Raw genomic sequence first — 14,421 nt, 5'->3', positions numbered from 1 at the left:
TAAAACAACAGGCTTTAGTTGAGCTAGTTGTTCTTTGTTTAGACTGGGGGGGGGGGGGAACAGATTCAGAGGCTGCTTGGAGGCTACTTTGACTTTACAGCATACTGAACAGTAACTTTACAACACAACTACAGAAATGACACGCTGAGCGGTTCTCCTTTACCTGACCCTATTTAACGTAGCTAATTTTATTGGCTGAACTGCTGGTTTTGGCACCTCTGAGAGAAAAGCTATACTAAAGAATTTCCAGGTTGCCACAAAGTAGAGAGTGACATCTCGTGGCCAGATCCCTCGGCAATTCTTTTTCTGTTAGAAAATACCCTTTGTTGGTTGTTCTTCCTATTTGGCCTGTTCATTGAGAAACTTTGGTCAGTTGTTACTCTATCAACCAAACATTCAGACTTCAGTTCCCTTTCAGGGGGAATGGTGAATGATGCTGTGCTTTCTTGAAAAGACAACAGATTGCCCATACTTTTCTGGAAATGTATAACATGCTCTGATTATATTTATGTATGTATTTCTAAATCTTGAAGTGTAGATCTTGTGGAAAACAAAAGCCTGCCTTGTAGCTACAGAGTAAGTCTTCCAAAACTGAGTAAGCATAGCTACTTTCAGTCTTATTTCATTGTGACTACAGAAGGTTTGAAACCAGAGCTCTCAGGGTTGTACACTTCTTAGTTTGTTTTAAGTTCCCTGACATATCTAACAGTGCTTTCACGGTATTGGGCTTAAATATTGGTTAAAACTAATTTCATCTTTTATTGGTGGTTTGGTTTTGCCCTCTCTGATGGATGCGGTATAATTTTTCTGTGGTTAAGCTGGGGCTTTTATTTATCATCCTTGGCTACTGTAAGGACTTAGTACAGTTCATTGCCAGTACCTTCTGTGGACTTTTTTTTTCCCCTCTGTGGCAACTGTAGCTTATCATCTTCTATTATAGATCTTAAGTTTGATATACTGCGTTGGGAAGCATTTATTGTGGAAGATGGTTGCTCAGTTGACCTTTCTGAACTAGACCTCTATTGCGTGGCTGCTTAAAGAGTTTGTGTGATCTTTTCTAGTCTGGAAATTCCTGTTGATGGCTCTGGGTGCTGCTGCAGAGGTATGGGAACGTGACTTCTGTGTAAGAGAGCATTGATTTGGGGGTAAAGAGGAACAAGGAGAAGGGGAGCAGCAGTGATACTGCTGCTGACAAGTTGCAAATTATTTTTTTATACTATTTTGATTTCATCCCCTTTGATTAGACTACTACAAATCTTGTTTTTCTTTTTTTTTGTATGCTTATTTTAGTAACAATGGCACTAATATGCAAGAAGTTGAGCACGTGTCTTTCACAATACTTACTGCAAAAATGGTGTGGAGAGCAGCATGATAGTAGCCACTCTGCACTGGTTTTGACTGCCTATTGTATTAGCTTCAGAGGTAAATTCCTCAATACACAATTTAAGTAGGTAAAATAAATCAGTACAAATGCTGTCTGCAGGCAGTATATATTCGTTGTAATTACAGACATGGTATCTTCATTTTTCACTGCCATCCTTACATTCATTTAATTCAAAGAAAAAGCAAAAAAAAAAAGGAAGGAACTGCTCAGATATTTCAACACAAGAGGTCGCTCAGTAGCTATTGCTGAGCTGGGAAAATCAAAGGCTAAAGAAATTGTACAGTAAGTGTAGTCTGTCTCTGTGCATGTATAAATGCTTTAAAATAGACTGAGACTGTTAAAAACTTTGAATGCAGATTCCTGTGTTTCTGCTGCTGTTGTCATTTCTGGTAAATTAAAAATTACCTACTGCATCATAACTTTTAAGAAATTTGAAATTCTGAAATTCTAGTGCATAACAACTTTCAAAATATCTACATGCATCTGTTTTACTGTAATGTCACAAAACATGGATATTCATTAGTTCTTTTTCCTTCAGATGCTAAATATTATTGTCATTAAAACTACTAATTCAGATCAGAATGTATTCTTCCTATAGTGATACAACTGTATATCTGTGCTAGAATAATATTCTACTCAATAGGGTTGTCTTTGATTTTTTTTTTTTTTTTGTGGCGGCTGTTGTATTGCTGTTTGAAATGTACTGGGAGAAAGAACTTCTTAGAACGGCTTTATTTTTCATGGAACTCATAGATTATATATTAGTTTAAAAAAAATTTACATGCAATTATTCAGAGGAGTTCCTAGAATCCTAAATTCTTGAGGCTGAGCCAATACTTTCTGTTGCAATGGAAGAAGATACACGTCAGGAGTAAGATCGGGTTCCGAGGCTTGAAAGAGCAAGAAGGTAGCAGAGATGAGATGTTATAGAAAGACACGAAGAAAGATGGGTCAAAAGAGTAGAAAGGGTAGTATAATACAGTGTATTTCAAAGAAATCTTGAAAATAAGTGAGAAAACCAGTACTTTTTTTAAAAAATCATTGTTCAAAGTCCTGTATTTTATGAGAAATGAAAGGAGAATGGAAGAAAGCATAGCCCTGGCTTTACTGAGGAAGGATATAATGAGGCTGAAACTTTTATAAAAGCCTCTGAAGTTAGACATCTGAACCTAACTGGTTCTAGCAGAAACTTATTTTGGAAAGTCAGGCATCTTATTGAGCTGTTGAATGTATATATGTTTTTAGGATGCACAATACATGGCATGTTTTATTCCCACCATGGTTTTTTTCCTAATGGTGTATGTCTTGTGCTTCTGAATGAAATTTCCAGAAATCTTTCTTGCTGCTGTTTCACATTTCATATTTGTGTTAGTTCATACGAAAATATTACCATTAAGTATCTGATTTCTTTTCTGTGAAGAGCCACGATACTCTTCCTGCCTCTGGGTGGTTTTCTAGTAAGTAAGAAAATAGATATCCTTTTATCAGTCATCATAGGGTTCATTTATTGTATATTCTCTGTCAGTGGATTTCTGAAATAGGAAATAATTGCTTTTTCTGCTCAGAATGTTTTGTTTGCGTTAGCAATAAATAATGAATCACTTTGCAGATCAACTCTTGAAGTACTATTGCTATTTTGACAACTTGGATTAGCTAGTGCTCCTTCTTTTTATGAAGGTTTATCCTGCCAAGACATTCTTTGAATACTGATAATGTTGATCCTCTTGCCAGTATGGTTATGTTAGAAAGAGGTATTTTTCTTCTTTCATCACCATGTTCCTTGAAAGCATATTGAATAATGAGACAGCCAAATGGAAATAATTTACATGAGTATTCAGCAAGTTTATTTAAAGTTAACATTATCTGAAGGCATGCTATGAACATTCTAAAGTCAGCTACCGCTTAAACCGCGTCAAACTCTTCAGCCCGAAATGCCGTGTTCTATCCGCCTCTGAGCTCTGGCTGTGTTTTACCGAGGTGGTGCAGGGCTCTTCCCTGGAACAACAGTTTTCACTCTTCACTGTTCAACACCAGTAGCCCTCGACTCTGTCTTACAAGCCACTGATGTTCAAGAAATGCCTTTGTGTGTTGAAAGGCTGATGATACGGAATACTTCGATTCTGTTCTAATTGCCTTTATTCCACAAGCACCCAATAACTATACCTGTTTTAACAATTTCAGATATAATAGGGCTGAACAAATTGTGGCAACAGGTGGCTTAGATGGTGCCTGTGAGCAGGTCATACCATACACAACTGGTTCCACATCTTGTGCAAAGCACAGGTGGGCCATAAGTAGGCTCAATAAATTTTCCAGTTCCTGTTGAGGAAAAATCTGCATAAGGGAATATTTTTTCCAGTGTTTTTCATGCATAGTATTTTGAAGCCTTGGTCACACACACGGTTCTGCCTAGAACTCTGTCTTGTTTGTTTCTTGAGGGGCATGGGTCAGAACTTTTGGATGCGTGAGGTTCGTTTTAAAGCTGTTGTTATAACAGTGGATAGTATTCTTCCCCAAATCCCCATTGTGGTTGGTGTGGACCTAAAGGATGCCATTTTCTTTTTTTTTTTCTTTACAGTAAGTTTCCTCTTATTTCCAAAATTGGATAATCTCAACCTACAGTCTGTATCCAATAGTCCAAACCCAGTTTGTTTTCGGTCTCTTGAGTCCTCTGTAATAAGTGTGGGGTTTTGGAGACAGTAAGTGCGTTAGGGTAAATTTACCATTTTTAATAATGAGATTATACTTTGCATTCATTCATTGTGCTTCCAAACTCTACTGTAGCTACATGTTGAAAAGAAATCTGCATTGAGCAGAAACAGCAGCATGTAAGCTCTTTCTTGAGGTGGAAAGGCTACTCCCTTTAATGTAATGATGATAAATTAAGTCCAACCTAATCTGTGTGTCTTAAAATATAAAGAGGAATTATGCTTAAGAATCTGCAGTGCTCTGAAGCCAACATGCGTTCCTGCTGACCTGGAATATAGCTCAGTCTTTACTTCCATTCGTTGTTCAGTGGCTTTGCTGGGAAAGCCAAACAGAGAGTTAATTATGGTGTTTTTTGTGCTGAGGACACCTGTCCACTAGGAAATGCACTGAGACCCTCAACTCAATTTACATTAGCCAGAGAACAGCTGCCAGATGGTAACTACTTTTGGTCACTACCAACCTGGCTGAATTTGAACTGGTGACCTAGAGGTGAAATGCTTTATATCCTATTACTAATTCCTTGAGGTTTCCAGTTTCTCATCCATCACTTTTTTCAAATGACAGCACAGTATATGTCTGAAATCTCAAAACAATTACCATTTCACATATGCAGTGTGCATTGCAGAATCTGAGATGTGCCTTTAGCTCTTGCAAGGTTTTCATACTCGCCTTGTGCACTTAAAAAAGGTTAGCAGAAAAAGGATGTTTCCAAAGCTGCCTAGGAATTTCCCCTCTTCATTACCAATGTACTCTGTCACAGTTAGGTGTGTTATTTTTATTAACCACTGTTTTACAAAAGCCTTTTAAACCTGCCTTTATTTAAATAGAATTCACTATGGTGATGTATATCCTCTGAATGACAGTTTAGGATTAGAAACTGGTTGGTTTTTTTGACAGTAGTTTAATTATTTGGGAGGTTTTATTTATTTATTTTCCTTCTGCTATGGAAGCAGAATTTTTCTGAACACCCACAACTGAATGTGTGTGGTTAAAGCAGCCAAAGAAACTTACAACTCTAGAGTCTTTCAAGAATGACAAAGACTATAAAGATGTGTTACCAGATGAAGGTCCTTGGCTTAGTGTAATATCTGTTAGCTCCTCTCCTAACTTACCTCCCAGCTCCCAAATCCAAGCATTTCTCCACTGCGTGATGCTGAAGAAAGCCTTTTCACTGAGAGGGTGTTCTCATATCACAAAAGGGAAATCTGAGCGGGAAAAACATCAAAATTTGTAGGTTGAACAGTGCTGTGGAACATTACTGTCTTTCAACACATCCTCTTGATAGCTGTAATGTCCGATGCCCATGGGATAGACAGGTATGTCAGCTGCATCTCATGGGGGAAAAATGGTGCATTGAATATCTCTATTGCATATTTCCACTGGTTGTTGCCCCACCATCACTTATGAAATGGATGGGACAACCGATTCCTCAGGGGCAGGTATAAAATATATGCAGAAAGTCATTATGATTATGTAGAGAGTTATTTTTCTTTAAGCTAAATTGAAAAACTGCTGTGATTTCTGTTTTCAAGGGAAGATTATGCAAGAGCTCTCTTTTAGCATTAAGGCAATCTACCATTGTTTTTTAAAACAAAATACCAGTTATGGCGTGGAGCTGGTAAACAACATCAACACTTTTCAAGGTTAGGATGTTAAAGAATGTGGTTAAGGCTTTCTTTATCTTGATCTCTTCTTGAACTTAGCTGATAGACTTTCTTTCGCTGCAGAGAACGTGCCAGCCCTTGCAGCTAGGTGTCTGTGCATAAGCAAAAGAGATTATACACATTGTACAAGATGATGTCTTTTTGTTTCCCTTGGGTTCAATTCAAACTTTAGATATTACTGCCTGGCTTTGTTCCTGTTTTTATTGTCTATTAACAGGTAGGCAGCAATGTTTTCAGTTATGTTGGAGCCTAATAAACTATTCGGTTTTAAGTCAGGAAAGCTAAGGAACATACTGGCCCAAAGAGTTAACTATCTGCAGTGAGATCTCGGATGCCAGGGTGACAGGATTTTTGAAGCATGTATTTCACAGTCTCTCTAATTTTGTTTTACAGTTCTCTTTTACAGAGCTAACTTGGGTTACATTACCAACCTACAGTTCACGTACAGTGCTTGTTCTACTAGACTTTCACACCCTCAGACTTTATTACAGGATAAATAATACAACAATTATCACACAAAAATAAAGAAAATAGATGTTTTCTGGGTCATAAAAGTCCACTTCATTAAGTTACTGCAGTTATGTAGTACGGATGAATCTGTTTAACTTGTAGCTTCGTAGTTGCACTGAAGTAGCCACAGTCAGCAACAGCATCCAGTCCCCAGCTTTAATTAAGATTTTTCTTTTGTCTGTGATTCCAAATCTTTGTTGCTGCTGGTAGAAGTTCCAAAACATGAAGGATAGTTCGGGACAAGGAGTAGCTGTATTTATTTGTCTCCTCAAAGGCACAAGGAAGGACAGAGAGAAAAGAGCAGCTCTTACTCTCCTTAGTGCCGTATACCAGGGACCTCAGTGGGAAGAAGAGGTTGCATACTCTTTCTCCACTCTTTACACGTTTTTCAAGGAATCCTTCTGGGCTGTGTGTGTGCATCCTGGAATAACAGAGATGCCTGCTCCCTGTGTACATGTACGTTGTCATCCTCCACAAAAGTATGCGTATGTCCTAGGGCTGCGTGGAGGTGGAGAAATACACACAGACACACACACACACACTTATATTCTGTATATGTGGAATAGCTTTTATATACGTTATGACATTTTGTAAGATGTAGATCATGTAATCCCCTTCAATGAAACAAGGAGGGAGGTGGGATATATTTGGCTAGCTCTAGCAAAACCTAAGATGGGCCATATGTAATAATATATCTTTGAGTAGGCTGTTTCTGCAGTGTCATCATACTGACTAGAGTCAGATTCTTCCTTGGCTCATCCTGGACACCCGCTTTATATGACCTAGAAAAAAAATATGGGGGGGTGTGTGTGGGTGTGTATTTTTAGCTAAACTAAAGGGTATAAGCAAGGTTAAAAAAATAGAGTATTGCAGGAACCTCATGGAAACAGCCACTTTCTAAAATAAATAAAATGGAACAGGCATTGTTTCTTTGTGGATTTCTTTTAATGCCTGTTGATACATCTGGAGAGTCTAGAAAAATAATTTTCTTTAAATTACCAGCTATTCCTATGTTGTTGCTTCATAATGTGCAGTCGGGGCTAAAAATGAACACACAATCTATTCTGCATTTATATAGTATAGAAATTTAGGAGTTCCCTGGGCTCTTCAGTATATAGGCTTTAATTTAATCTACAGTGGTAACTAGTTCCTAAAACTTTGTCTGTAGATCTGAGTATTAATACCTGATAAATATATAACTGGTTAAAAAATACCCCCGAACTTATTAACAGTATCTACTTTTAGCAAGTTTGCATTTAATAAGTTCCTGTTTTCCACAGCTTTCTTAAAACTACCTTACTGAAGTGATCTTTTCACAGTCCTGAGTATCAGCCGTTCAGCAGGTCAAGCAGTGTAATAATCTTGCATTAATCAGCAGCTAAGATTTATATCTGTACCTGCGGCATCACACTAGGATAAGCTAAAATAAACAGCATGATGTTTATATTAGTCATGTAACAAGTGTCTTTCTCAGTTTGGTCACATGCATTTAATTTAAAACATATCCAGTAAAGAAAAAATTGCTTGGCACTCTGTGTTTCCATTTTAAGTAATCAATTTTAAAATAGAAGCAGTACAGGATATGTTTTATAAGAGGAGCTCTAAAGAAGAGGACAAATTCTTTCATCACTCCCAAATGTCTTTGAGGAGATTTACAGCAGGTGTGGAGGAGAGAGCCTGAGAGGCAGCGTGCTTTGGGCAGCCCCGGGCTGTCCTTTGCCGCTGCCTGCTGCCGAAGCACGGTGAGGACTCTCCCTGCCAGAGCTGCAGACACCCGGCCCCTGGCTATGCTTGCTCCTTTCTCCTTCTCCCTTTTTTGTATTTGCTGCCCTCCCTGACGTAAATTGTCCTTTATGTTGGAGGGGTTTGCGCTCGCTGTAGGATGACTGAGCTGTGATCCAGCGTGTGCAAAGGGCTGGTGTCTAGGAGGTGAGTTAGATTCAGGCAGGACCAAAAAGCCCCACTTCACAAATGCTGCAGAGTGTACATGGAAATGGAAAATTAAAGATTTGGGGAATAGTTTGAGGCTCAGCAGTCTCAAAGCTTTACAATCCCACCTGTCCTGTAGGAAGGGAATATCATTTTACAGGAGCACCGTGTTCTTCCGTGGAATTCACCCCTCAAGGCCAACAAATATCCCACTGGACAGGTGGAATTTTAAGGCTATGTATTGCATTTCTTGAGATGTGTATTCTTTTCTAGTTCACCATGCTTTCACATAACATCCTGCACCAGAATACCATGAACTCATTTTGAATTTATTAGACATCTAGTACCTATTTAAAACATCAATGTTAAACAGCACTGTAATGTCAGATTTAAGATGCAACTCACTGCATTTTTTTTCCGTCTGTGTTTGAATGTCGTACATTGAAATACACTCAGTCAGCTAACAGTGACAGAAACAAAGTGGATCTGAATCTAGTAGTCTCAGTTGCCTAGAAGCAGAAAGCTAACTAAGCAAAAATTTTTTTGTTGTTGATATACAGAAATAAAAGTCAGCAGATCAGAGTTAAATTTGTGGCTGTTTTGTATAGGACTTCTCATTAGTGAGAGACAAAATTTCACCTCTCAAAGTAGCTAATACTTTCTGTATATGTAAGTGGACTTGACAGGTAACTTCTGACGCAAGTTGCAGTTCATACTACCTTACTATATTTATTAAATCTTTGCAATAGTATTGCAAGATATGTAGCTAATAGAGCAGATATCCTTTTATCCTTCTATTTTTTACAAAGTTTTCATTAGACAAACAAATGCTTTCCTTACAAATACTTCCTTAGAAACTGCTTTCCTTTCTAAACAGCAGGCTTGTCATTGACCTAGAGTATCCAGAGAGAGTTGTGAATGGACATCTAATAGCCTGGTTTCTACCAAAATGGCCTATCTCTTGAGTATACCATAAGCATTGCAGTGCCCATCTTCAAATGTTGACCACCATGCCAGAGACGTGCCGTAAAACCTCAATTTATATGCTTGGTGAAAACACAAAGCCTACTGCTATATATCTAAGAGGAGAAGCAGTATGTTTATTGATTTGATTTTAACAATTGCTTCAGGTGCAGAAGTCCAGATTAGCCATGTAACATCCATAAATACAAGGTTTGCTTAATTTTCCAATTGCTACGAGTCTAAATAAGTAATACAATATGAGAAGACATGCCAAAAAGTACCATATCGTGTGTGTTCACACTAAAAGTTGTGAATGCAAGAGGGTCAAAGTACAGAATGTTACATATACAGTATGTGTGCAGTTGCATATACATGTTCATAGACATGACGAGTTCAGCAAATATAATGTCAAAAATTTGACTCTCTGCCATTTGTTTCAGGCAGTTATTTGGCAGAAGACCAGGGTGTCAGATCACAAAATGGCCTGTATGTCAGTTCTGGGAACAGCCGTTATGGGCAGTATGGTACCTTTTCAACACTGCTGTGAAGATCCTGAGGTGAGTTTAAACTTCCTTCTCTCAAATCCACGTAAAGCTTGTCAATGAAGACAGCCAAATCAATATTCAAAAAGAAGGAGACTTTGAAAAAGAGAGTATTATCTCCAGATTGACATCTGATCAATGCATTTCATTCTATTACTGTCCTCTCTGTAAAATTAATTGGTTTGGTGATTGAAAATCCGCTCCAAGAATCGTCTCGTCAGGACTCATGTGGCACTGATCAAATGGCAGTAAAAACAGTTGTGATGACAAATGCAGAATTGCTGATTGCTCAGAGCTGTCTAAGTTGGGATTCCTGGCCCACAGGCAGGTTGTGCTCTGATTCATATCTAAGCATTTATAGCGTTCTTATCCTTGTGGCGTCTTGGCCTTATACTCTGCAGAATATCCCCTTAATTTCAGAGAGGGGCACCTGGGCAGCAAAAGAAACACATACTTAGAAGGCAAGTTATCCAAAATTTCCACTAAATGTATACTTCAAGGAAATGCTAGTTAGTTTTCAAAAAAATTGCTGCACTTGGCTTTCTTTGCCCCTGGGGAAATTGAGGGAATTCCCCATGATATTTTCCTTTGTTTAATATTTTCAAAAAATTTTTTACTCTGCTTCCATGTTTGTTGGAGACATTCTTATAAAGGGGAATCTTGCTATTGCTGATACTTCAAAGTCACGTTTTTCTGTATCGTGTATTATTAAATCTTGACCAGTCACATAGATGACATGAATCACCATCTGTAAAGTCACAGTGGTTATTAAACACAACTTACCATGCTGCATTCAGACATTATTAAAGTCTGAAAATATATATGTATTAAAGTTTAATAGCATTATTCAGACTTAAATCTTGAGTTTGTCAGAATGCTTGTAGTATGCATAAGCAGGGAGGGGAAAAAGCAAAGTTGCTTCTCATAGTTTAGAAAGTTTTAGTTGCTTATGTCTGAACAGAACATCCGGAGTCATTTTTACCTGAATGCAGGCTGGATGTGCCCCACAGGGCAAGTGCGGGGGGCTCAGGAGGGGAGACATGGGGGTATTTAGAAGGGACTAGCTTGAAGGAGGCACTCAGGTTCTCACATTACCTCTCTGCTATATCATGAGGCATCCATAGTCCTTGAATAGAAGTTGGGGAACATTCCATCTCTCTCCGTCTCTAAATAGTGTGTAAAATACCACGTGCATCATTTATAGGTGTGTAAGTGATCCATGCATATTGCTCACGCACAAATCTACGTTCAGAAACCACGGACGCGTCTAAATTAAGCAGCCAAACACTATGAAATGGCAGAATTAAGGTTGCCTGTGTAACCTTTTCTTTCTCCCTTGCATGCAGGTACTGGGATAGGTATTTAATAACAAAGCACATGCTGCTTTTTTTCCTTCCCAATAGGTCCATGCCTCATTCAGTACACAGACCAGAGGGCAGCTCTTTAATTCTTTTCCTTTCCTACTTGTTCGTTGTGTAGCTTCATACTCCTTTGCTGCAAAGTCTATTCTGAAGGCAAAACTAATGTTGCTATGAACAGCTCTGTGACCTGTACCCTGCTAACTGCAGAGTTAAAACTTCTGTAACAAGTGATCCAGGGATTTTAAAGACTGGCCTTCTTCAAAACATCTCCATAATGAGCACTGAATGAAACAAGAACACATTTCAAGCAGACTCCAAAGCATGCAAACTCAGGAGCTACTTGTAAAATAGAAAGAAAACTGAGAAAATAAAGAATTGACAGAACTTTTTACATGTACAAAACAGCAACTATGTTTTTCACATCCCTAGTCTTGTAAATGGATCTATTTTGGCTGAAGACTTTCACCCAGGAAATTTTCCTGGTCTCTTCTTTTTCTGTGAAGGTTAAGTTTAACAGATACACATGCCACTGGGAAAGAGATAAGTACTTAAGACATTCTACTGTTCATTGAACACAGATATATTTGAATATGTATATAAGTTGGTTTTTATTAAAGTATTAACTTTTAAAACAGTTGATCTAATTTAAAAGCAAAAATTCTGTAATATTTTCCAATCTCTGTAATTTTTGTCTTTATACTTCATGTAGTTTTGTATCTGAAGATTCTAATGATTATGACTAGTTTTAGAAGTTGTTGCTAATTTTAATGAGCACACTGATATTCTTCATGGCTTTAAATAGTAACAGCAGTCAGCCATTTCTAAATCTGGCAACTTCGTAAATGAGTTATTTGGAGACTTTCAGTTTTGCTTTAATGTTGTCAGTAGATAAAAATATTGTTTAAAGTGAAAGACTTGTACAAATATTTGGGAATTAGAAAAGGAGCTTGAAGCATAGAGGAGGAACATTCAGGGAGGATGTACTAAAGTGGCAGAATAAAATCTAGAAGTGCTGCATGTTGTTTTCTGATAATCATCCAACAGACACTTGACACCTCTTTAACTGACCAGTGGTGTTTGGTTATGTGCGACGTTGCTGACCAGAACGCTCCAGCTTTAGCACAGAATGCGTATTACAAGGTCAGGAGGGAATAAGGGAGCACATGAGCAGATAGCTGGTATGACGTAGATGAATGGGAAGCATAGGCCAAATCCCAGGGATTTTAAATTCCGTTTCAAATGCATGATAATTTGGATTTTAGTAAATACAAGTGATTCTGCCAAAAGCAAAGCTATCGAGGTCTGATTTTTGTATTCTGTGATCCAACCTGCTACCAGAACATTCTCCAGACTTTCCTGTATCTCCAAAATCTCCATCCTCATAATGCCCCAGTCTTCCTTCGCCTATTACTTTGGGCAAGCGGCAGTGGGGCGATGTGTGGGGCAGTGTGCGGGCTGGTCGGCACCTCAGTGCTTACATGCTGATGGATTCTGTCTTTTGAAAAGTTACAATTGCCTTTTCCTCAGTAAGGTCATTATCTCAAGGCTCTCCTCTCCAAACAGGTGTCAGTTATCACAGAAATTGTGGAAATATAATATCTTTGGGATTTCTGCTTCTTCATCAGATTGAATTGAAATTGATCCAACGCTTTCAAAGTTGCTTGATGGGGGGAGAGGGGGAGGCGGTCGGACAGGCAGCACAAGTCATTGGCCTCATTTTGACCTAAAAAAAGAAATAAGCTAAAAGATCTCAACAGAAAAAATCTTAAAACTTGGGGTTAATGTTAGGTACTGGAGTCGTGTGCTTTTTCCAAGGCCCCTTGGCAGTGCTGTGTGCTCACAGGTTCTGCTGCGATCTGTGAATTGTGGGTGCTCAGCACTCTTGAGAGTCAGATGATTTGGATAGAGGTGGTGTAGGTAAATTTAGGTGCCCTGAATAAATGCCCTGTGACAGGCTATTTAAGGTGCCCTGCGTGTAGAAAGGGAGGGATTGTACGTTTTGGGCTTTCCCCGTAGGGGTAATTCGCTACTGCCTTCACCAGGTTGGGCAGCAGCGTGTGCCTTTAGCTTGTACAGGGGTTAAGTTGGCAAGCCTAAAGCTGGCTGGTGTCGTTCTCTGCAGCCCTCAGCTGCAGACAGTCCAAATGGGAAATTTCTCAATAAATTGATCACGGAAAATAGATACAAACCCATTTTTCTCAACCTCTTGTATTTCTAAAGTGCTTTTATGTTTTTGTATCATAACTTTCAAGAAGCAATGTCTGTGTTTGACTTGGACTCCTGTACAATTTCATTTTAGTGTCTCGCCTCTAAAAAAAAACCTTTTTGGGGTTATCTTTAAAAGACTTTTGTCCTGTATTTGTTTTATCATTACAGATAAATCTTTCTGGATTTCTCCCAAAAGCTGAGTCAAACAGTTCTTTGACAAGCCTTTCAAGTTCAGAAAGGAGTTTCATTTTTATAAATAATCGTCCGGTTCATCAGAAGGAAATACTGAAGGTAACATTCTCTGGCTTTTTATTCAAGGAATAGAAACGTGACTTCTTTGAGGACAGAGACACTTAGGCAATCTACAACCTTTTTCCCACATAACATAACTAGCGTATTACAGATGAAGATACTAGCATTTACAACAGAAACCTCTTCCAGAAGTCTGATGCTCCTGGTGTCTCAGTTCTGTTTGCCACAGTCACTTTCAGCCACTGAGCTGGAGGTTATGTTTATGGCTGTTTAAAAAAGTATAATTTCAGATACTCTATGCAAGAGACCAGAACAGTTGATTCTTTTTTTGTACTAGCTTGTAGAAATACACCTGTGCAGTTTTCCAAGAGGGAACTTTATGTCGTTTCTTGTAAGAGAATTCTTCTGAAAATGAAGTTTTGATTTTTGTCCACTTCTTGCTATGGGCTTATCAACCAAATATGCATACTTTCCCTTTAAATTTGTGTATGCGTTGGATAAAAATGAAAGTGGTAGTGCACCAGCATTGACTACAGCTAGGCATTGTGTAGGCAGAATTTGATACTCTTGGGTTTCTCGCACTACTGAACCTTGCAGCACCTCACTTGGAGCAGCCTTGCTGTCCTAATCCTTCCCATCCCCAGAAAAGAAAACTGTATGTGTAGGTTTTAAAGTGGAGACAATGAAGTAGTTTTCAGTTGGCAAGCAAAGCTTTGTAGATGTAAACCCTGATGCGTGTTGGTACACTAAGTGACAAATAAAGCTAATCCATCTCCACGCAGTATTTGATGTGCCTGGTTCTTCCAGGAGTTCAAAGCTTGGCTTGAATCCCATGACAGAGACAGCTTTTTAACCAGAACGCAGAGGCCTAGATTTAAGGTGGAATTCAGAGTACTGTC

At 38.6% G+C, this 14,421-nt stretch overlaps 1 protein-coding gene across 10 annotated transcripts in view; it reads left to right on the top strand.

Annotated features, from left to right (window-relative positions):
• The window catches only part of PMS1 (PMS1 homolog 1, mismatch repair system component), a 48,135-nt gene that overhangs the window by 12,461 nt on the left and 21,253 nt on the right, over nucleotides 1–14,421 (top strand). For all 10 annotated transcript variants that reach the window (XR_008577545.1, XM_054829189.1, XM_054829193.1 and 7 more), the window contains 2 exons: nucleotides 9,600–9,716; nucleotides 13,439–13,561. Coding sequence is in view for 9 of the 10 variants with exons in the window: in XM_054829189.1 (XP_054685164.1) it covers nucleotides 9,600–9,716; nucleotides 13,439–13,561 (240 nt within the window). In the remaining variant the exon portion in view is untranslated. The remainder of the gene's footprint in view (nucleotides 1–9,599; nucleotides 9,717–13,438; nucleotides 13,562–14,421) is intronic.

The sequence above is a fragment of the Grus americana genome, chromosome 6 (assembly GCF_028858705.1).
Source record: "Grus americana isolate bGruAme1 chromosome 6, bGruAme1.mat, whole genome shotgun sequence".
NCBI lineage: Eukaryota > Metazoa > Chordata > Aves > Gruiformes > Gruidae > Grus > Grus americana.
Note: the sequence above shows the minus strand (reverse complement) of the source record. Positions and strands in the feature narration are given on the sequence as shown.